This window comes from Penicillium cataractarum (genome assembly GCF_028827025.1).
Source record: "Penicillium cataractarum strain IBT 29864 chromosome Unknown utg000002l, whole genome shotgun sequence".
NCBI classification, from domain to species: domain Eukaryota; kingdom Fungi; phylum Ascomycota; class Eurotiomycetes; order Eurotiales; family Aspergillaceae; genus Penicillium; species Penicillium cataractarum.
Window position 1 is genome coordinate 2,891,978 of NW_026622738.1, and position 22,518 is coordinate 2,914,495.

The following is a 22,518-nucleotide window of genomic DNA, read 5'->3' on the forward strand; positions in this document are numbered from 1 at the left end:
TTGAAACTCAGAGCATCCAACCTATTTCCATCTATCTATCCTGCTTGAGATCAAATCTAGATCTGCATAACATTCGGCAAACGGGTCATCTTAGGATTTGGATGGCGGCAAGATGAAACCGGATTCTATGGGGATGCGGTCGAACATCGTCCCGATTTCCGAGCCGGCACAACTCAAACACCCGCCGCAAAGAATGTACGATGTTCGATATGGACAGATTTAGAAAAGAGGCATCTCCACTTCTCAATGCTTAAATACGTTATACGCCTATCATCTCCTGTCTTCCTAATTCAACCACAACCTATTGCACCTGCATCACGCATACATCATGTCTAGCCTCAACTTCAATCCGGACAAAGAGATCCCTGACCTTACGGGGAAATCTATCTTTATCACCGGTGGTACGTGACACAATCCAATCTAAAACACTCCCAAATCTAATTCTATCAGGAACCAATGGTCTGGGCGCTCAATCAGCCATCCATCTAGCCAAGCACAACGCATCCCACATCTACATCAGCGGCCGTAACGCCGCAAGTGCCGAAAAGATAATCACCCAGATCCGCGACACAGGTTCAAAAAGCGAAGTTCAATTCATTAAATGCGATCTAGCATCTCTCTCCTCCGTCAAAGAAGCAGCCAAACAATTCCTGTCTCAGTCACCGACACTAGACATCCTAATGTGTAATGCGGGTATCATGGCCAAACCACCATCCCTAACAACGGACGGCTACGAATTACAATTCGGCACGAATCATCTCGGTCACGCACTACTCATTAAGAAACTACTACCCCTCCTCGAGAAAACGAGTACCGCAGGCGGTGATGCACGCATCGTCACGCTCACATCAGAGGGCATGTTCCTCCATCCCAAGGGCGGAATTGTCTTCGACAATCTAAAAACCGTTCAAGATTTTTGGGTCGGTGGACCATGGCGTCGATATGGTCAAAGCAAATTAGCCAATATGCTCTACGCCCGTGAAATATCCCGGCGATACCCCGGTATAACCTCCGTGTCTGTCCATCCCGGGGTTGTGTCGACGGAGTTGGTAGGAAACTCGAAGTTCATGGACCGGGCTCTCATTCACATCACTAATTTGGGAAACGTACTTCAACCGGAAGAGGGGGCGTATAATCAGGTATGGGCTGCGACGACGCCAAGGGAGAAGTTGGAGAATGGGATGTATTATGAGCCTGTGGGGAAGTTGGCGCAGAAAAAGCTGGATAAGACGGGGAGGGATGATAATTTGGCGAAGAGGTTGTGGGAGTGGACTGAAGAGGCTTTGAAAGCGTATTGAGGGGAGGTTATGAATGTTTGACTTGCTATAGAGCTTGAGAACCTCTTCTAGACACAATCTAAATCGAGCTTATCGTTTATGCTGTCGTCAGTAGTGCTCCTATATCGTGGAAATGTCATTAATTGGGTAGTTTACCGGAATTCTATGGATATGATAGGGCCATTATCATTTTACGGTTTGCTAGGGAGTTCATCAGTCGAAAGACGTCGAATTGGAGCTTAGAACAGTAGGTGCAAGCGATTAGCAAGGTGCGATACTTGTAATACGAAGAAAGCTATTCGAGAGTAGATCAAATATCAAGCTACCATAGATCCCCCGACATTTTCTGTTCTCAAAGAAGGGTACGATGCGGTGTTGATTAACAATTTCGGAGCGAGAATTTTGATGAGACGGCCTGCATCTCCGTCCACTAAAGGAATAATTTCTGATTCATCCAAAGACCTCGTGCCTTCATCTGTAGATGACGCAGCCATTCAATAATATCCGCCAGATGAACTCGAGTGTGAATCGTATGGGACTCGTTCTGGATCTGAGCGGTATGAGCCTCGCTCAGAATCGGAATAGTATGATTCTCGTGACTCCAACGAAGCCCATATTTCACGCGCCTCAGTAGGGCTGATCTCAGAGGTCATTGACTGACCCGGTCGTCGATAAGCATCAAACTTCAAGTCGACTTGGTTATCCTCTTCCTCTGAGCCGTATCGAATGAATCCTCGGATGTGACCCTCACCCATGAAGTAAAGCCCGTTGAGCGAACCAGCGCGATCATACGTGTCAATGTTGAACAGCTTACGGTCGTATCTCTGCCTCGGAAGGGCATTCCCACGCCAGAACACTGTTAGTGGATGATCCCTAGTCACTTCATATGGACGCTCTACTTTCATCATGCCCGTAGCAACGCCGAAATTGAAATTCAGCCACAAATTGTTCCCGTCAAGCGTTGCGATGAGGTTCAATCGGTCCCGATATTCTTCAAAGTTTGCCTCGACGTGGTCACAAGATACGTCGTATCGTCCATTGAGCAGGCCAATCCTTCGCCGAGGGCTCGACGGCGAGATCGACTGCTCAGGTCCTCGCCACCCAGAGGCAGATCCTGGGTCGTACTCCGAATAAGGTGGTGGTGCATCGTTGTTTTCGCCTTGAGAGTGTGCCAAGTATTTAGAAGCTCTGCTTGTAGCCCCCTTCGCCTTCGCAGCTGGTTTGGCAACAGGCTTTGTTGACTTGGTCGGCACGGCTTGCTTTTCTTTAGCAGTCGTCTTCGTAGCCATTGCCTTTTGCTTAGCTGTCGTGGGTTTCCCGTCTTTACGCGTTGTGCTTGAGGCCGTCGTCTTCCTAGCGGTTTGCTTCTTCACCTGAGGGGCAACGGTGGACGAGGCTTGTTCGGCAGCCGGCGTGACCTTCTTGTCCTCGACCGTGGTCTTCGGGGCAGCCTTGGCTTTCTTTGTAGCAGGCTGTGTAGCCTGCACCTCAATCACTCCGGTTCTCGAGACGCTAAGACTGACGTTGACGTTGACACTCGTCGAGGCCGATACCTGGTCTGCCTTGCGCTTTGTACCCTTTACCGCTGGCTTCGTAGTGGCAGATTCGTTCAACATCTTCTTCACCTCTCGTTCCTTCTTTGTCCATTCCTTCTTCAGGTCGGCCTCGATCTTCTGGATCTGCAGCGGCACGGCAAGGCTGCCCCCCATGACCGCATCAAAGAGACGCTTATGGGCGGTGCCCTTGACCTTGGATGGAGGCAGACCATAGTGGAGGAGTTGCGCTTCGTACCAGTGTGCAGGATGGTTCTCTGTGCCATTACCGTTGAAGTGATTCTTAAGCTCTGGTAGGGTCGCTCGACGGTGGCGGTTCAGGTTGCTCGTTTCACGATAGAGGGAATCCCCGGCATAGGAGAAGCCATCTTTCTGAGCTGGGGGTACGAGTGCCATCGGGCGGGCTGGCTTAATTGCTGTGGAAAATGTCGAGATAAGAGACGAATTGGGAATGGCAATAGAGGTGGAATGTCAGTGAGTTTGAAAAGGGAAATGTGATACGTGGGGTGCTTGACGTGGCGGGGGTTTAGTCCATCGCTCTTGACGTAAACGGATAATCAAAAACACCCAGCAATTATGAGTTGGGAGGTGGTACTTAAAGTAGCAGGCTGCTTTGTAAATTGCGATCCAAGATGAAAATGATAAGATTGTTGGGTCTCATTGCCAGTACATTTTCAATGAAGGGAAGTATTGCGGGGATAGAAACGTACTCTAGGCCGCTTATTGATGTAATACTTACATGCTCTGAGAGGGAAGAGAGGCCATATGCTCCGTGCTTATACTATTTTGATCTACCTACTTGTTTACATCTTTTAAAATCTACTAACTCATGAACTAGGTTATATTAAACTGCTATAGCTTCTAGTGGTTAGTTTGTTGACTTAATGATCGTCATATAGTAGCCCTATGATCACATGACCCGTGCTTATCGTATCTTATCGCGATCAAAAATTTTTGGATGAAGAGCATCACAATTGATCGAGTGGTCCCCCAACATTTCAATTCATAACCCAAAGAAATCTCAATCGAGACTTCCCCCGCTATCACGATCCAACGAGTGGTTCCGACGAATATACCCATTCTCAACACCCTTGATCGGCTGCGTCCTCGCTATCACTTCTTTTTCGATCGGTAACAAGCCCGCGGGGTAATCCAATTTCACGCATTTCTCAATGGACTCACAATCAACGATGGCGGCCCCGGCCAAAGATGCCGCCTCTTTCCTCGACCTTGCCATCGCTCTCGTCCTGAACAACTGGCCCGCCCTCACATTAGCCGTGCAATCAAACTGGGGCGGCCCTACCTCTGGCGACAAGCGCGACTGGCTCTGCGGCGCCATCTCAGACATGCTTAACGAGCGGCCCGAGACCGATGCCGAGGATCTCGAGGACGTCCTGATCCAGGTCATGAATGACGAATTCGAAGTCATGATTGATGACGAGAGTGCCGGCAACGTGGCTGCCGAGATTATGGAGTTCAAGGCACAGACGACTCGGGGAGAGTTCGGCGCTATTCAAGAGCTGTGGGAGACGTGGCAGAAGAAGAGCCAGCAGAAGTCTTCGGCTGCCAGCATGTTCAAGAAGGTTGATGCGCGGGACGAGGATCAGGAGACTGATGAGGAGGAGGATGACTCTGAGGATGAGGATGTTGAGATGGGAGAGGCGCCTTCTTTGGTTCGGGCACCGAGGGAGAAGGTTGAGCCTGAGATTGACGAGGACGGGTTCACTATGGTCAAGAAGAAGCGGTAAATCAACAGTACCGCGGGCAGTTGTTTATTCTAATGATCCATGATCCATGATACCTCCACTGTCGCTCTCATTTCATGTTTCTTCTTACAGTGAACGCATGAAGCACATAAATACATATACCTCCCCTTTTACATAGACGAATTGACACAATTACAACTGCTTACCCTCCGCAACCTGACGCTTTCGCTGTAGAAAAGATACAGTTACATGGAGTATTGCAATTTGACTCATTATTGGAAAAGACAAATAGCAATTCTATATATGGAAGGGGTAAAGAAGTTTCATAATCGTCAAAATGAGGCGTACGCTTTTGAGTGTATCATCGCCCAATCTCTACCCATCCTAGCTTCTCTTTCTTTGGAGGGGCAGATTGATGGAAGAAATTGAAAAACATCCATAGCTTCCACGGTGGTATCCTGTTTAAGGTCTTGTTCCCGCAATGCGAGAATATGCACATTCCGTTATATGTTTCCAAGCATCAAGCATTTACTCTTCGTTTTCGGGCAAGATGAGCTTAGTGATCATACCAATAGCAATGGTTTGTCCCTGAAGTAGAATGGTTAGCATCTGAATCATCTAACATTAGAAAGGCTAATGGGAGACGTACCTGGTCACGGAGGGTGAATCGTCCAAGCTGCTGGTAGTCCTCGAATCTCTCAACACAGACTGCGCCAGCAGTGCCGGTCACCTCCAGGCGGGCAATGATAGTCTGGCCCTTGTTGGCGAATGGTGGGGGGCGCTTGCTCTTGCGGCCAGTGCCAGGCTCGAGCTTGTGAAGGAGGGCAGCGAAGGTAACCTCCTCAATGGCAGAATGAACGTGAAGAACACAGTTGAAACCAGCAGTGAGAATGCTCTTAAGATCGAGAATACGGATCTTGGCCTCGAAAGCAGACACACAGTGGACAGGGCGCTTGGGGGAGCAGAGCACGAAACCGGGGAAGAAGTCCTCCTCTTCCACACCGCGCAGACGCATGCGGACCTGGTCACCACATGAAGCGGTGGAAATTTCGTCTTCAGTCTCACCGTAGAGGGCGGAGAGCTGAACCTCGGTGCGGTTAGGCATCATAAGATAAGTGCCGTTCTTCTTGATGACACCAGACTCAACACGACCCTCAGCCATGGTACCCATGTCACGGTACTTGGCGCTGATAGGCATCATGAAAGGAGCGTTGATCTTACGCTCGGGAAGCTTGAAGTCCGTGAGGTACTCCAGAAGAGAGGGACCGTCGTACCAGGGGGCGACACCGGCGGGAAGTCTGTCCTTGATGTTCAGAGTGGTCTGGGCAGAAATAGGCATACAGAAGATATCGCTCTTCTTGTAGCCAAGAGCTTCCAAGAACTTCATGACCTTGACGGTACACTCGTCGAAACGAGCCTTGCTCCATTCGACGGTAGGGTCGTCCATCTTGTTGACGACAATGACCAACTTCTGAACACCAGTGTTACGGGCAAGCAGGGCGTGCTCACGGGTCTGACCACCCTTCTCGAAACCAGTCTCATACTCACCCTTACGGGCGGAAATGACGAGGCAGCCCAAGTCGGCCTGGGAAGCACCTCCAATCATGTGAGGGACGTAAGACTTGTGGCCGGGCGCATCGAGAATGGAGAATTGACGCTCGATGGGGCCATCGGGGTGGGGGACCATGATCTTGAAGAAGGCGCGACCAACTTCGACAGTCTTACCCTTAGCACGCTCCTCGTTGGTCAAATCCAGAGCCCATGAGAGGTACCAGGTCTCACGACCAGCTTCCTTAGCTTCCTTCTTGTACTTGTCCAGAGTTCGGTCATCGACCATGCCAGTGCAGTAGAGCAAAGAACCACCCAGGGTGGACTTTCCGGCATCAACGTGGCCAATGAACACAACGTTGATATGCTCGCGTCTCTCACCGTAAATTTCCTTGAGGGTTGCCTCGTCGACATCAGCTTGCTGAGCCTTGGCCACAGCATCAGCGGCACGGGCAGCCTTGGCGACCTCAGCACGGCCAGGGCTAGAGCGACCGGAGGAGGGAGTGGGCGAAGACTTGCCACTAGCAGCAGCCTTCCCATCGGCCTTCTTCTCAGTCTTCTCGATGGCCTTGGCAGCGGTCACCTTGGCACCAGCCTCGGCAGCCTCAGCGCCCTTGGTATCGCCCTTTGCGGTGGTGGTGTTGGATGTAGTCGCAGCAGCAGGGGCAACGGCGGGGGGAGGAGTAGGCGTTCCGATGGAAAGCACCTTAGTCTTGGGAGCGGCGCTGGAGGTGGTGGCACCGATGGACAGAACCTTGGCCTTGGGAGCGGCGGCGGAGGCATTCGCAGCAGGCTTGGGGGCAGGCTGGGCAGGCTGTTGGGCGGCGGCGGGCGCAGGCTGACGAGGCTGCTGCTGCTGCTGCTGCTGGAAGCCACCAGGTTGCTGGTTATAGTACTGGTTGTAACCACCGGGCTGCTGGCCATATGCGCCGTATTGGTTGTAGGACTGCTGGGGGTAACCGTATGCTTGTTGGCCGTACTGGTTATACTGGTAACCACCACCACCGTATTGCTGGTACTGCTGTCCAGGAACGAAGGACGAGGCGCCGGGGGTGAAAGATGCAGCGCCGGGCTGGAAGGTCGCCGCACCAGGCTGGAAAGAAGGCGCCGGTGCCTGTTGACGGCCCTGTGCGTTCAGGTTGACACCCTCCGCTTGCCGGGAGAGCTCATCCTCCCAAGAGTCGGGGGTCTGGTTCGACATCGTGAGATAAATTCCGGGACGCAATGAAGGACACGGCAAGCGACACGGGAGTCGAGGTTGTAGGTTTCAACAATAATGAGGGGTCCTGTGATTTTGATTTTGCACAGCTGAGTCAGCGCCCCGCGATAAGTTAGCGTCACGTGTCTGATGCGTACAGTGACGAAACGAGGAACTTCTCTTTGTTTTGTCTTTCTGACTAGAAGAGAGTTTATTCTCGTTATCTGAATGTCTGGAAGGCCCAGAAGATTTTTGTGTCCCGTTGCTGGTGGTGTCCAACTCATCGTTGCGATTGGGCTCTTGTTGCCCTCTTCTTCTCTCTGACAGTTGGGCACAACACAAGACGGGTTATCGATAAGCCCCTCTATGCTTTGTCCTCAGGGGACGCTAACTACCATACCCAGCCCAATCTTCTCGGGTTGATTTGAGCCGTTCAAGCAGTTGCTGTGGCCAAAATGGAGGTCTTTTTGGCTCGCGTACGTCACTCATATCGGCCATATAGATCCATGGTCGTCTACTAACAGCATGCATTAATGAGCAGTTGACCCAGCAGGCGATGAACTATGCCATTCGGTAAGCTCAACAATTGCAGACTGAAATGACATCAAAACTGACATATTACGTGCAGCTCAGGCATTGCAATCACTGCGACCTATGCGATGCGCCAATCATCGCGCTTGCTCAAGGTATGCCCGATCTAGTCCGGCTGCCAAACTGTGGATCGGTTGCTGACGTCGGGTTGTCGATCAGACCGTTGACGGCAAGGACCGCGAGGAACTATTAGCTTTGCAGCAACGTCTTGAGAGCAAGATTCAGGTTTGTCTAGGTGCATCTTCGACATTCTTGGCTTTTGACTGACTCGGGAATGTAGGTTATCGCTCCGTCGATTGACATGATTGAGCTGATGTGAGTCTGTCGAAAGAATTTTGCAAAAGCGCTTCTAGACACTGACAGCAATACACAGAGCTGCTCGGGGAAATACGTCACTTGAATCTGCGGTCGCCCTCACTAAGTCTCTAAGATGGGACATCCAGGCCCTCGGTCAAAGGTTGGCAAAGGCCGCTGCTTCAGAAGAAGCCATGAGAAAAGCATCCAAGTCATCACAAGAGCGACCAGGCAATGAGGCTGAGATCAAGTTCATCATCAGAGACATCAAGAACTTACTTGCCCGAATCGAGGACGCAGTTCCTCTCATGAATCTAGCCATCACCACATCCGGTGCTAAATTGTCAACAAATCTGCCGTCGACAGTGTCGCCATCACGACTTTTGCAGGCTAGCACTTTCCTGACGGCAGGGGACACTCAGTATTCCATGTCACAGTCCGTCGATTCTCAAGCGGTGCAAATAGGACCAACATTTACGCTTTCAATGTACATGCTCTTTGCCAGTCATCTCCGTCCCCATGACGAGGAATCCGTCCGAGAAGCGACATGGAAAGAGGTCATGCACAAGGCACGACTGAAGCTACGACGCGTTCCTATGAACCTCTACTACTCTGACGACCAATCAAAGTCGTCACAGGTTCCAGCGCGACCAGGTATCGATGAATATGCTTATCAAGTCATGATCATTGAGGACCTTGATGATGGGAGAGTTCACACATTTGAAGAGAATGAACCTCAGCCCCATAGCTATGACGGGGTAGCTACGGCTGGAGTAAGAGAGATTCTCCCTATTCATCAAATTTCCAAGATATTCTACGCCGACACGGGCAGAATTCTCAACATTAGCACCGAAGGAGAAACCAACAATCCCGTCCTTCTGCTCAAGAGAGACTTGAATGCATTGCCTCCTCGCCGCATGATGGAGCACGATGATGTCGAGGATAATTCTTCCCAAGAAGGAGAAGATCAAGACTCGGTCGATGAGGAGCAAGCGCAGCTCGATGCTCAGCTGAGCGGAAGCAGTTCATCTGATCACACCAACCTCCATTCTTTACATGAAGACTCCATCCCCGAAGAATGGCGGTTACCTCCAGGCTTGGACCCGGAGTGGATCGCATTTGAAGTTTACAATGAAGACGAGGATTCAGACACCGAGTCTGAAGCAGAGCCAGGGGCAGAAACTTCCATTGATCCTAACATTATGGCTAAGCTGTCATTAACGGACAGAAAGAATTCACCATCCCCATCCCAATCTCCACTCGGTCGCCATTACGTCTCGCAAGGACCGTCATCAACCCAACCCGGCGCGACCACGATGACGGTTTCAAATCCATTATTCGAACACATCCGCACATCACTCTCGCTACTGGAAACCCTCCTGCGTCTAACCTCCCTTCAACAGTTCCAACAACAATCACACCTTTCAATTAGTGATGAACTATTGAACTTCTTCCTCGAAGAGTCATCTACCACCGGTGCCGGTGGCGACGAGCAACATCGCCAGCGTCTCCGGTCCGAAGCACGTCGCCGCGTCGGTTGGGATCCATATGATGAGAGTCCGGTCAAACACCGAGGGGAGGACTACCAGTATGGCTGGGGACCTGGTAGTCCCTCCGGCTTCCCACGAGACGGCGATGAGCTCTACTCACCCGGAGGTGGATCTCGAGGATTCCAGATTCGTTCCCGCGAAAACACTCCGGAGACGCCTCAGCGAAGAGGTTCGCCCAGTGTGCGCCCAAGTGGGCTGAGGGACATGACTCCTGCTTATTCGGATGACGCTCACGGGAGGCAAAGCTCGCCTTTGGGGAGGAAGACTAGTCGCGTCCCCAAGGGTAGAAATGCCGGCTCTGGGTCGGCAGTATGACATCCTGGACGTCTAAATTTTGTATGATTACGAGTGAAGGATGACAAGGGGGATACCCTGGCATCTCGATAGAGCTTTAAAGATCAAACTTTTACAGACATGATCATGAAGAAATGAAGACACAAGAAATGCACTCAATATAAATCGAGTTGATATGTAAATTGGGGGCGAATCATGTGCAGGTTCAGCGAGAAACAAACGGGAACATGGTAGAAACGGTAATAGTACGTTATCGATCGCTGAACTCAAGATACGACATCATAACGAATCCGGGAATAAGCAGATAAAAGTCCTGACAACGCCATTGAACCAGCCGCAGCGGTCTAAATCCGGCAAAAACCGACGCAAATGTCATGACCAGATCAACTGGTCATTGGGGTCTAAGAGACAACGTATAGCCTTCGAGACGTGCTCAAGAAGGCCAAGTTTATACGTTCTTGTTCATAGACCCTTGGGATCAACAGTTTACTCCCAATCCTCGTCACTGTCATCCGCCTTGGTGTCGGCAGTCGGGCTCTTCTCCTTGGGGCTGCCAGGGGCTCGGCTAGCGGTCCCGCTCACGACATCGTAGCTTGATTCACTGTCGGCCTGGGATTGCTGGTCGTTGGATCGGCGAGGTTCGGGCTTCTGAGTATCTTTGGCGGCAAGATTCTGGGTGCCAGGGCGAACCTGGGGAGTAGACGGGGATTCAGACTCGTCCTCGGAGTCGTCGTCCCAGCCGACTTCTTCTTCCTCTTCAACGTTGGCGCCTAGATATGAGGATCAAAGTTAGTATATACAAGATAAGGTATACAATGGGATAGTAAAGCGACTCACCCTTCAACAGCTCCTTGCGCTTCTGCTCTTCAGTCTCGATGACAAGGCGCAAGAAGTAGTACCGAGTCCAGAACTCCGCATATTCCACCTTCTCCGGGACAAGCTTCTCCATGGTCGCCCGCAACTCAGGGTACTTCTCCAGGTCGGCGGCAATTTCGTCGGTCTTGCTCTCCACATTGAATTCGTTCTTGAACTCGGGGAACTTGTCGCTGACCGGGTCCTTGGTAAAGCTGTCCATATTGGAATGGATAACGTGGAGCTGGGCCTCGAATCGAGTGGCATGAATGACCCGCTTGCCGTCGGCATCCTTGCTCTCGAAAAGAAGCTTGCCCGAGTCGTCGGTCTCGGGCGGTACAATGCTCACAGCCTCGCGCAGCTTTTGGCTGATATTCAGGCCGAATCGCAAGATAGCTTCGTCGGCAGCTTCTTCGGCCTTTTCAATCTCCTTGAATCGCCGGGCGGCTTCGGCCTTGAACCGAGAGATGAATCCCTCACCACTAGCACCGGCTTCCTGCGCCTGGTCCTTTGAGGTTCCTTCCGTTGCAGCCGTGGGCGTAGCGGCTCCATCCGTCGGTGCTTCGCTGCCAGTAAGCCCAACCGTGCTGAGAGACAGCCCCTTTGTTCGATCGACGATGGTGTTGCGCAGGTCTGAGAATCCCTTTACAGCTTCCTCGCTGGCAGCATTGTATTCCTTCTGCGCGCCTTCGTAATAGCTTTCTCCCTGCTTGCGTACATTGTCCCAGAGTCCTCCGATTCGGGTACCCCACGGACTGGCGGAAAAGGCGCGGAAGGTTTCTTGGAGCTCGGTGTTGAGGTTGCTGTTGGATTTCTCGTTATTTGATTCAGAGGAGTCCTCGGCCTTGTTTGAGGCCAGGATCTCCTCCTGGATATGGTCGTATGCGAAATCCATGGTGAGGTTGACAGGGAGGGGAGGTCCCAGACCGACACAACAATTGAGAGGTTGCACCTCCGCGTTCGACGATGGTCCGACCGCCCCGCTCGTCCCGTGCTGAGAGCTCGACGCAACTACTGAACGAACTCATGAATAAGGATCGCCATGCAGATTTTTGTTACAAGGAGTCGAAAAGACGGACGCTAAATTCAAGTTCGTAAATCTATGGGTATCTAAGAGTTTCACTGTTCAGGCAGACTATAAGGTTCTCCCACACTATCTTGGCTCCCTATCCAAAAGTTGGGCATAGGAATGCTCTCCATAACACTGGAAGTCAGAAGCTGACTGCGTGACAACATCCCACCCGGTCCATGATGACCCCGATCAACTGGTTGTGATGATTCGACTTGGACCACCGACCCAGGAGGTTGAGGTCGCTGAAAGACATCTTCATCACGGTCCATGCTGTTTTCATTTTCTCGGGCGGGCGAGGACTCGGGCACAATTTCAATCTGGTCTGTTCCCTGGCTTTGGGTTTGAGTGAGGGAAGAAGGAGGAGCACGCTGGGATGAATCATGCGTAGCTCCTTGGCGAGGATATTGTGTGCTTCCTTCATTAGGAAATAGCTCGGACAACTTTTGGGTGTTCAACGTCGGAATAGGCTCATATGGGAATTGAGTTGCCGGTTGCACTCGTCGGTAGAACATGGAGGCATCTGACATTGGCGCTTCAGAGGGAGGCGCTGAGTCTGGGTCGGCACATGCATGAGCGCTGGGCAAGGGAAGATCTTGAGAGTCATCGCACGGCGATTGTGGTTCATCATGAACCTCGTCCAAGTTTTCCAATAGCGGGCTATGAGGTCGAGTTGGAGTATCGAGGCCATCCCCAATGTCATCCTGAAGGTCATCATTGTCCGTTTCCGCATCCGTTTCATAAATCACTGTCCTTTCGCGTTGGGTACGCCTTGGTAGCGGTTCCTCTTCGGGTTGCGAGGATTTCCGGGAGACTTCTGACGCAGTCGTCAATGTATTTTGTTTGGATGATGGTAGAACCGGGTCAGGAGAATTGCGACTTGTAGTTCGGTTTTGTGTGGGTGTCTGGTTTTCAATCGTATCTTCTTTGTCGGGTGGCTCCTCGGCCATCCCTGATGCGCTGGGAGATTCTTCCTTGATGGGATCTTCAGGATTAGCGAAATTTAATCGCCCCTTTTTCTGTGGCGACCGTGTTGCACTGCGAAACTGAGACGATGTGATAATCGCCAACCCCGGACTTTCCGGTGACTGCGATGACGGAATTTCGAGTCTCCTCGGTTTTCGGGGGGTGATTGGAGTCTCGGTTTTAGAAGGGTGTTGAAGGTCAGGCTGTTTGAGACTTTGGGTTTCATCGGACTGGGATATAGGTTCGCCCGTAGACAAGTCTACTTCAGCTTCAAGAACCCTGCGAGTACGCTTTGGGGAGGACAAGCGAGGTTCCAGTTTTGGTTCCTTCTTTTCTGTCGTGTTTGTTTGTTGAACATCCTCTTTCGAGTCCTTTTCGCATGCAGGCGGTAAATACCCCATATTCACATCACTATCGTCGTCATCGTCAATCGTAATATAGCGTCGCACGAAATCCATTTGCGTGAGTGTTTTGTCGCGCTTTGCTGGAGCCTTGTCTGTCGACTTGCGCTTTCCTCTAACATTGCTCTGCCTAGGAGTTTGGCTCTTGCGTAGGGGAGCTCGTTGGGCGACCACACTCTTTCTCCGCCGTTTTGGGTGGTCGTCATTCATTCCGAGCGTAGATAGGCCTGATCTGGCCTGTAAAGTTGGTCGATATTCGGTATCTTCACTGAGATCATCATCTATCTGCACTGGCTGGGCAGCTTTGCGTGCATCTTCGCTTCCTCCAGTGTTATCGATATAGTCGAGCTCGTCATCGTCCGGATGTGGAGTTTGGGTCACAAAATCGATCTGTGTGAGAGTTGACTGTGCGTGATAGGAACTCGGTAGGGAGGCTCTTTTCCGGGTTCGCCCAGATGTTGACAATCCTGGAGACGCTGTTCTCTTCGACGTAGTGCTTTTCGAGGTCTTGGAAGATGACTGGGGACTCGGTCGTCGAGGTGTTCGAAAACGATCACGGGGTGTTCCTGATGCGGTATCTGGCGTATTATGGTGTTTCATCGCAGCTTCCACTAAACATACACAAGCACGACTCGTGGGTTTTCGTGGGATGACCTTACTGAGAGCCACGGTTCTTTTCCGAGGATGACGTTTGGAAATTGTTGCCTGAGGCTCACCGCGTCGGACGCGTCGTTCAGTTACGAGTTCACGTGATCTATTGAGCCTTATTGATATCAGCCTTGATGCCTAGTCAATGGTGAATGTCAACTGGGAAATTCACAAGGTCTAGGTTATTGGAAACTCTGTGATTATTGTGGTTTCATGGTGTCGCGAACTTTGAGAATGGTGTAAAATACGCCTAGAGTATGACTTTCAACTATGGACAATGCTTCAACTATCCATCCACCTTAAATCTGCCTGAATAGATCATAATATGTCACAACATGCACAAAATCTGTTTACATTAGCCACTCTGGAATGGCATCTTCATCTTCCGGATCCTCAGACAGAAGAGACCCCTTTTCAATCCCACTATCAGAATCTGGAGCAGGTGGAGACTGGATAGCCTGTGGGGGAGATGGTGGACGAGAAACGATATCAACGCTAGCAGATTTAGAGCCACCGTTGGCTGACGAGTCGACTGTGATTGGAGCTGTCGCTGATGATCCATCGAGCCCCGTTGTGGGCGGGCGGGCTAGGTGCTCTTCCTCTGTTACCCACTCGGATTTGTTTGGCACAACAATCAACTCATAACGAGGGGCGGTAGGCGCTTTAGGTCGTTTATTTTTCGGCAAATTCGCATGCAATGGAGTCGTAGTTGTTGGCTGAGGAACCGGTGCGCGAGGTTCTTCGGTGGAATCATCCTGGATGAATCCTCCTCCTTCGTCAGGCTCGTCAGGAACGAAGCCTCCGCCCTCGTCTTCAGCAGCGGGTTCATCCTCCTCGGGTACAAATCCACCGCCGGTCTCAGGGAAAAAGCCACCGGCACCTTCAGGCACAAAGCCTCCGCCTTCTTCGGGAATGAAGCCACCTCCAGCGTCTTCAGCGTAATCCATATCAATCTCTGGCTCTGGCTCATCGGCATACTCCATTCTCTCATCATCGTCTGCGTAGACTTGCACTCTTTCCGCAATCCTTAGTTTGATGAGGAACAGTCGCCATAGTCGCAGAGCTTCCGCTGATCTCGCTTCAACGGCAGCTTGGAGTCGCTCATCGGCGATACTTCTGAGCACCTCGTCAAGGGCTTCTTGGAATTCTTGGGCAATGACGATTCCCGCAAACACTGCAGTGCCCCTTCGTCCTCTAAACTCGAACCCGGTCACCGCGGCTGCATAGTCAATGCCCAGAATTTTCGCAGATCGAGCTGCTTCCGGGTGCTTGATGTGGACTGCTCCCGGTGGAACCATACTGGGCACGTAGACATCCAGATTTCCGTATGCATTTTTCGGGATTCTACCTTGCACCACGGGAGGGGGACGGTATATCTCAGTTTGATACTCCGCGTAGAGAGCAGTATCCTCGGTCTCTTCATCATCCTCGTCGCTGGCGAATCCACTCTTCGGCCTGGTCGCAGGGACATGTTTGAGAGGCTGTTCGCCTACCTTGACATCCCGTCCCAGCCGATACCACTTGTCAGCGCTGCGTACGATATGTACGTCAGAGCGACGATAGACGGTCTCCAGATTGTCACTCTTTGAAGTAGTCTTGCTCAGGCCCACGTGTCCGATGACACGTTTGGGGAAGATCACCTCATTCCGTCGCAAGTGTCTCTCCAGCGCGTAGACAGGGTGGTCTTTGAAATCCTGAATGTTGCGCGGCATCGGTTCAGCGGCAGATTTGGAGGTCAATTCACTAATTTCAGCCTCATCACGATCCTCGAGGAAAGGCTTCTCATAGGCAAGTAGTGCGTCATTCCACCATTTCTCCCCATTTCGCGTGGTCTCTACTCGGGACTTGCGGGTTTTCGCATTAAAAGCTTTGGCGTAGCGTCGAGTGACATCTCGCGCCGATGCATCATCCTCAAAGGCGACCACATAACTCAGGTAGTTGTATGGATCGCTTGCAGGGGGCTCGAATTTCGAGGGCTTTGCCAAGGTCTTGGTCACCAAAGGGTCAATTGGAATCCATTTTTGTACCGCCTCGTTGAAGGCTTCTACCCAGAACACTGGATAGGAGGAATCTCGGGGAGTTGGTAGAGAGCCTATGAAGGTTAGTGATTGCATAATGCGTACGAAAGGGCTGGCATACCTAGGCGCACGGATTTTTGAGCAGGACGTGAAGTGAATTCGGGCCTCCCAATCCGTCGTGTCCGTGATGGAGTTGGCAGTCCGCTGGATGACTTCTGCTGCTCGTCGGTAGATGTATCATGATCATCAGATGAAATCACAACATATTGTGGGGGTTTTTTTGCGGGCGTCATATCCTTGACGGTCCCAGAGAATGGCAACGGTTGGAGAGAGCAGACAAGCCTCGCATCTACAGCAGCTGAGCGCAACAAAGCGCAGAACAGCTGGGCTCCGAAATCACGAGAGCCCTGCAGTATCTTGGCTTGGGATTGAAACTCATCCTTGGAGAAGAATACTTCAGCATCGGACATGATTGTTTCCTAGATTTAGTCAAACATTGTTTGTTTCAAGAAATATATCATTATATCAAGACTTACCATTCTCTGCTTCAGCTGTTCCTCATCCTCAGCCCAGTGCGCACGCTTCAGGCCCGGTTTAGTTACACGAAACCTCCGACCAAAGATGTCACCAGCTTGATTGAGGCCGTCGATGAATGTAGTCGATCTCGTAAACTGCGGCTTATCCTCGTCGGGGTTCAACAGGGCAATGACCTTCTTCGGTAGCATCCTTTTGAGGTAACGCTGCCTTTCCTTTAGATTTGAGACCAATAATTCAGCAGATTGAGACATACCTGTATTGTATCATCATTGCACCACCGGTTTCTCAAGTTGACATGAGCCAAGAGGCAAAGAAGATGAGCCTTGTGAGCATCTAACCGCAGCTTTTTCTCGGCCGCGGTGACCGGCTTCCTTCTCGGGGGTGCCCTCTTGCGGGTCTCTGTCTCTCGATCCAACGTAATCTGTAGAGTTTCATCTCTTCCCTCATTATTGGCATTATTGGCAGCTGTGCCAAATAGTCCTTGGGCGGGTGGTGCAACGTCCACATCTTCCCATTCAACGTCCGATTCATCAGAGGTGGTTGAATCATAGACCGTTTGCACCTTCTGAGTGATATTCCCATCTGGAGAAGGAGCCGCGTAGGCCTGCTCTAGCGGTGGAGAGTCGACGGGGATAGCCCTTGTCCGCAGAGACTTTGAGTCTCCAACTTTGCGCCTCTTGACCGGTCGATCTGATTGAAATTGCCCAGGGTCTCGAGCTTCAGCCTCTTCCAACATCTCCTGGTAGACTTCGGGAACTCGGTCTTCACTTGTGGTCTCGACCTTTGAGCGACGGCCACGAGCAGTCCTGCCCCGCGCAGGACGCGCTGCGGACTGGCGCGCCATGTGATGCTGCGTGGTGCATCAAGATATTCTGTTCATGAAAAGGAATTTTTGGGTCGTAAGTCACAAGGGCCTCAAATTTTTGACTTTGTTGTCGGATATTATGAACAAGTAGCTCAGCAAGAAAGTGGGTGAGATGCTGTTAAGATCTAATGTTGGGAGCTCTAAAGGGCTCGATCTTCAAGCTGATGCTGATTGGGGCCTGGTGCGTCATAGCGGAATTATGGTTTATCCGGCCGTGTTATCGTATCCGATACGGTCGGATATCAACAAAGAAAGTTGAACTACTTGTAATCTGGCAATATCGAGGATTTAAAGATAAAATTCCTGAATACAGTTTTCACAAGAACTTATGCTGGCTATTTGATTGGTTTATTTTTAGTTCGAGGTGGTAGTTCACGGTCTAGTCCACAACATTTCCACTGGCTACCCGGACAAACCCTAGGATATATATCGAGCTATCATTGTTCAAACCTGTGGAGCGCCAAATTGTTGATGCCACAGAGATCCCATAATTTACTTGTACCCATCAGCTATAGTCAATAAAAGAGTCTATTTCAGGTTCAGATCCACTGGAAATTGGGAACTCTCTTTGAAACTTACCGCTGGGAAAGCTTCAATTTGCGCATCAGCTACAGAACAATCACATCACAACGTCACAATGACAAGCTCACTAGACCATATATATAGAGATTCAGAACTCACATAGAGTTAAAACATCTTTGATCCAAATTTCAAATCATCTCAGTTCTACATATTCAATTTTAAGCTTGAAAGATGGCTTTCACCGCTCCAGCTTTAACGACACCTGCCCGGTGCAGGGCAGATTTCTCTTTGATCCCAGTAGGACACTTATCTACATACCAGTTTAATTATCTGAAAGTCACTTAACTTTGGCTGTTATTCTCTAGATTGGATCTGCCACTCCATCCTTTTCCCAGCAAATTACCGACATCCAGCGACTCCTCCAAGACTCGGGGTTGACATTCGTCACACATACTACTGGCACGACGATCGGTAGGTGCTTCCCTCGATGCCGTCGGCAAGAATGAATAGGATAGTCAGTCATACTTGAATCTGGTCTCTGGAGACAAGCCACAAGTCTATGGCTTGTTTCAAGGTCAACGCCTCTTTTCGAGTCCATCATGTTACGTACCAGAGTCGGAGGACTAATCTACGCGAATAACAATAGAAGGTACATGGGACCAGGTTGTCCAGGTAATTGGGCTGGCACACACACTCACCCATCAGCAAGGAATTGCCAGAGTCCAGACAGACATTCGTATTGAAACTAGGTATGGGATCTATCCTATGACACTCGTCCAAACCTAGAGAATGCTACTTACAATAAGCATCTGACAGAACGGACAAAGTCCAACAACCCGTTGGAGGAACAGTAGCATCAGTGGAAAGAGTTTTCGCTGGTTCTACTTAGTCTCCCAACCGCCTTCTTTATTGGAGCAGGCTCCCATTCGAGTCATTGCAGCTATTGCTATGGAGAGTAGTAAAGATGGTCCGAGTTCCGGGCCACGATTGCAGGCTTCGTGGCCACTGGGAAGAACTTGATAATGCGGACATGATGATCCGAACTTTGCTCTCAATCATCAATAGCATTCGATATAACCGAGACAGAGAATGACAAATTCACTCCCTTCCCTCGCTGTCATTATTGGTCCCAACCATACTGGCGAGCCGCTAGAAACCCCCTCCAACACAGCTCTTTGGTGGGTCTTGCTCGGGGGAAATCCCTGCGCGGATCGGGAGCAGGTCCAGGAATGAATCTAATAGGTGCAAGCGGAGAAAACCACATCCTAGTAGACGCGCCCGATCTACAGTAAATCACCTTTCTTTTTGCAGTTGACAGTCAGTGACCCGTGTCACTTACGCATCTCTTCTACGCGACGAGCTGATTGGTGGACGGCCTCCACTTGGGCACAGAGTGTGGTTTTGTTTAAGTTCCGTGGTGCTGGGAATTCCAAATTGTAGCCTGAATTACGTTAGATACCGCACCGTAGAGTGGGGAGTTTGTTATTGTTATTTTTCTTGTCGCTGTTGATCTCAGCCTGACAAGCCCCTCCACCATCGGGCGTTGTTGCTTTATCAACTTGGAAGGGGCTGGGAAGCCACAAGCGGTATGTTGCTCATGGTGGGGGAGGAGTTCTCCAGCCGATCATCCAAGGGCCCTGCTGGATACCACTAGTAAATTATTAGCCTTCCTACCAGTATAGCTTTTCTTCATACCGCTTGAAAAGAGAGTTCTACTATACCTCTTTTGTGTGTTTAATTTATTCTAGATAGCCTTTCGCTTCCAATTCCTCCGTCGTATTGTGCCAGTGTGTCTACGATACCAGCGTTTCGAGTGGACGAAATAGTCTATCATCCAATGATGAGCAGGTGACGGTGGGCCAAGTAGTATCTGTCACAGGCGGCGGTCTAATATATAGTGGAGTGTCATAAGTTTGAAACCCCGGCTAAATATCAAAATCATCTCATCAGTCATGATTTGAAAGACAATTCGAGGGGTACTGCCTGGGCTATTCGGAAAGATTCTCTAGAAACCGAGGAGGATAAAGCGTGTCTGGCTAGGCCTTTTCTTCCAAAAATTTGAACTACCACTATACCAGGGTCTTGCTTCATGTGGTCGCAAGCCATCTATCATTAATTTGAACGGGATTGACTAGCCTAAACAAGGGAGAGTCACTAAGTCCGGCCTGCGTATTCGGCCGGATGGCCATGTCTCGGCGAGAATATATACATTGCTGAACAATACTGGATAACATCCGGGGAAATAGCTTATGGAGATGATAAGAGTAAAATCGGATAGATGGCTATAAGTGCTTGAATTAACAATATCGGTACGTGGTGGTGCCCAGAATCGAGCGCTAGAGCAACGCTGTATCACTATCAGCATGTCGATAATCTCGTTGTCGGCTCTAAGCTCATTTTTTAGCCGTCATGAAATTCTTATCAGCTGATACGCATTGCATTATCTGATAACTAGGGCCGTTCGTAGAATAAAATGAGCCTAAAATGAGGTTTCCCAGAACCCCAGTGTATTCCAGAGCAGAGAACCATGGAGTTCGTGGGGTACCCACAACAGTCCACCGTAGACCTACATACATACAACAATCTTTTTCCCGAGTAGTGGTGCTAGGTTGGTGCTAAATTAGAAGAACGGAGTGTCGCTTAACGTTTAAGCATGCATATAGAACTTCTAGGGAACGCATACGCAACGCGTGGTTCCGTGGAGCCCATAACACCCGCGAAGGTTTAGAGAACAGCCCCCTTCCTAGAGCTTCACCCCACCAAACTTCGACCAAGGGAAAGTCCTCGGCCCCGAACACGAGCCCACGACGACCTGTCTCCACCGCGGCGGAAACATTCGGTCGCGCGAGCCAAGCCATCGCATCGCTGAACTAAGGTATCTTGCATGCAAAAGATAAATAACTATCGCCAAAAATATCACCTCGGGCTCTCAATTTCCTGCCATTCAAACAAAGTATTTCCAGAGGTACAAACGCAACCAGTCCCTCGGGATCCCTCCCCCTTTCACCAAAATTTGGCTCCTGCGCCGGCGTTACCGACACTTTGGGACCCCGAGACTTTCCTGACAGTCGGGTCGGGGTCACTTGTTTTGACTCGCCCGATTGCCAATCAAGGCCCCCCCCCAGATCCCTCGCAGTGGGAATCCAGCAGTGTGGCAGCTAGGGGGAGAATTTATTTTTGGTTGGGGTTTGCAGGGTGCTTTTGTCTGGGAAAGGGATCGCAATCACAGCCGGGATCTAGATGCACGGTTGCTCTGCTGGCCCATGGCCCGCCCCCCTGTAAGTATGTACTGTGATCGATGGTGATACAAGATTATGACTCGATATTCGGAGTACTCCGAGTACGATGAGTTTTGCTACATCCCTCGCTTTGGCCGTTATGGAGCTTGAGAACTAGCAAGCTTTGTTTGAGCGGTGTTACCGGCTCATTGCCGGGGAGCCGTGATGGAGCTCAGCCAGGAGCAGTAAAGTTGTTGGAGATCATTAGCTTCTACCAGGAGCATTGTTCTTCCACGAGACATGGTCTAGCAGTTTTTACATTTTTACTGCGCGCATTAATCGAAGATGGTGATTGGGAGATTGGTTTCGTATCACTAGTCAATTTCAATGGATGACAGGAATAATATAAGTGGAAACTAAAGGGAAATTCCACAAGCAAAGTAAATTAATCTACGTAGCATCCTCGGCGAGTCAGTTACACTCTGCAGAGCGATGGAAAAGGAATCGGTGCAGAAAAGCACAATCCGGATCGCCGGAATAATGCGCATGCTCCGCGATGCATTTCTCCAAACCCCGACAATGGGGAACCCCTGATTTACGTGGCCTAGACAGCGACTGCACTTCGGGCTGAATCCATATATACCTGGACTGGTGGCCCTTGCGCCATTGATATACAACTACTGTGCTTCTGCACCCACACTTTAAAATCGTTGAGGAAAGGAACTGGAGGAGCACCCGTAGTAAAGGTAGCCAATAAAGAGCGGGAAAAGAAGAGAAAAAGAAAACGCCAGGCGCTTCCATTGATGATTACTGGGGACGCTATTTCTGACATATCAACTTTTCCACCGCTAAAGCTGAATACGGCAGGAGTCTAGTACTTAGGCTCTGAGTCAGGCGAAGGATTTGCTATTCTTCCGGAGGGGTAAGAATGTAAATTGATTTTCTGGTCTTACATTTGATTTGACCAATCGCAATTCGTTGGTAACGAGCTAGGCTAAATTCATAGCTAAATGAGCCACCGTGCGTCATCAGCATATAGCAAGATTCCCTGGGGTCGTTGTTGATTTAGAACAGCAACTCTTGGCATGAGGCTTTGTGTAGATGACTTCGTAACGAGGCTATCTGATGAGGTAGGATAGGAAAAAGTACTGTACATACTACTACTGTGGTTGCGCTCTCTTCTGGACAGTACTTCCTAGAGTCGTACTCAAGGAAATTCCCTGATAGCTCCACTCCCATGGCGGCTCTCCCCCCGATAGTTGCGGGGCTGACCATTCGCAATCAGTTGGTCGATCAGAAGAATTTCCTATCATGATGCTCAGTCAGTCTCGATCTAGCCTAGCAAATTGAAGAATGGCATCCATAGTTCACCCTAACTATAAAGAGTCCCACCCACCTCGATTATTTCTAA

The 22,518-nt window shown here is 50.3% G+C and overlaps 10 protein-coding genes across 10 annotated transcripts; 4 read left to right on the plus strand and 6 right to left on the minus strand.

Moving 5' to 3' along the window:
- Window positions 1-328: 328 nt before the first annotated feature.
- Window positions 329-1,298, plus strand: N7496_003129 (oxidoreductase, short-chain dehydrogenase/reductase family; the record flags this gene model as incomplete). Its single annotated transcript, XM_056696060.1, has 2 exons — window positions 329-401; window positions 451-1,298. The coding sequence occupies 2 exons, from the start codon at window positions 329-331 to the stop codon at window positions 1,296-1,298; spliced, it is 921 nt and encodes a 306-aa protein (XP_056558272.1).
- Window positions 1,299-1,771: 473 nt separating this feature from the next.
- On the minus strand, window positions 1,772-3,226 carry N7496_003130 (uncharacterized protein; the record flags this gene model as incomplete). Its single annotated transcript, XM_056696061.1, has 1 exon — window positions 1,772-3,226. The coding sequence occupies one exon, from the start codon at window positions 3,224-3,226 to the stop codon at window positions 1,772-1,774; it is 1,455 nt and encodes a 484-aa protein (XP_056558273.1).
- Window positions 3,227-4,002: 776 nt separating this feature from the next.
- On the plus strand, window positions 4,003-4,578 carry N7496_003131 (pre-rRNA-processing TSR2 family protein; the record flags this gene model as incomplete). Its single annotated transcript, XM_056696062.1, has 1 exon — window positions 4,003-4,578. The coding sequence occupies one exon, from the start codon at window positions 4,003-4,005 to the stop codon at window positions 4,576-4,578; it is 576 nt and encodes a 191-aa protein (XP_056558274.1).
- Window positions 4,579-5,064: 486 nt separating this feature from the next.
- Window positions 5,065-7,285, minus strand: N7496_003132 (translation termination factor GTPase eRF3; the record flags this gene model as incomplete). Its single annotated transcript, XM_056696063.1, has 2 exons — window positions 5,065-5,124; window positions 5,186-7,285. 2 exons carry the CDS (start codon window positions 7,283-7,285, stop codon window positions 5,065-5,067), a joined length of 2,160 nt encoding a protein of 719 aa, XP_056558275.1.
- Window positions 7,286-7,737: 452 nt separating this feature from the next.
- N7496_003133 (RanGTP-binding protein) lies at window positions 7,738-10,032 on the plus strand (the record flags this gene model as incomplete). The annotated part of the gene is made up of 6 exons (XM_056696064.1): window positions 7,738-7,758; window positions 7,824-7,855; window positions 7,911-7,968; window positions 8,033-8,098; window positions 8,154-8,188; window positions 8,247-10,032. The coding sequence occupies 6 exons, from the start codon at window positions 7,738-7,740 to the stop codon at window positions 10,030-10,032; spliced, it is 1,998 nt and encodes a 665-aa protein (XP_056558276.1).
- Window positions 10,033-10,497: 465 nt separating this feature from the next.
- On the minus strand, window positions 10,498-11,758 carry N7496_003134 (BSD domain-containing protein; the record flags this gene model as incomplete). The annotated part of the gene is made up of 2 exons (XM_056696065.1): window positions 10,498-10,781; window positions 10,849-11,758. The coding sequence occupies 2 exons, from the start codon at window positions 11,756-11,758 to the stop codon at window positions 10,498-10,500; spliced, it is 1,194 nt and encodes a 397-aa protein (XP_056558277.1).
- Window positions 11,759-11,982: 224 nt separating this feature from the next.
- N7496_003135 (uncharacterized protein) lies at window positions 11,983-13,899 on the minus strand (the record flags this gene model as incomplete). The annotated part of the gene is made up of 1 exon (XM_056696066.1): window positions 11,983-13,899. One exon carries the CDS (start codon window positions 13,897-13,899, stop codon window positions 11,983-11,985), a length of 1,917 nt encoding a protein of 638 aa, XP_056558278.1.
- A 398-nt stretch (window positions 13,900-14,297) lies between these two features.
- N7496_003136 (uncharacterized protein) lies at window positions 14,298-16,690 on the minus strand (the record flags this gene model as incomplete). The annotated part of the gene is made up of 3 exons (XM_056696067.1): window positions 14,298-16,003; window positions 16,087-16,444; window positions 16,502-16,690. 3 exons carry the CDS (start codon window positions 16,688-16,690, stop codon window positions 14,298-14,300), a joined length of 2,253 nt encoding a protein of 750 aa, XP_056558279.1.
- A 26-nt stretch (window positions 16,691-16,716) lies between these two features.
- On the minus strand, window positions 16,717-17,346 carry N7496_003137 (uncharacterized protein; the record flags this gene model as incomplete). Its single annotated transcript, XM_056696068.1, has 1 exon — window positions 16,717-17,346. One exon carries the CDS (start codon window positions 17,344-17,346, stop codon window positions 16,717-16,719), a length of 630 nt encoding a protein of 209 aa, XP_056558280.1.
- A 774-nt stretch (window positions 17,347-18,120) lies between these two features.
- On the plus strand, window positions 18,121-18,778 carry N7496_003138 (thiamine-binding protein; the record flags this gene model as incomplete). Its single annotated transcript, XM_056696069.1, has 4 exons — window positions 18,121-18,186; window positions 18,255-18,360; window positions 18,536-18,638; window positions 18,706-18,778. 4 exons carry the CDS (start codon window positions 18,121-18,123, stop codon window positions 18,776-18,778), a joined length of 348 nt encoding a protein of 115 aa, XP_056558281.1.
- Between the last annotated feature and the right edge of the window lie 3,740 nt (window positions 18,779-22,518).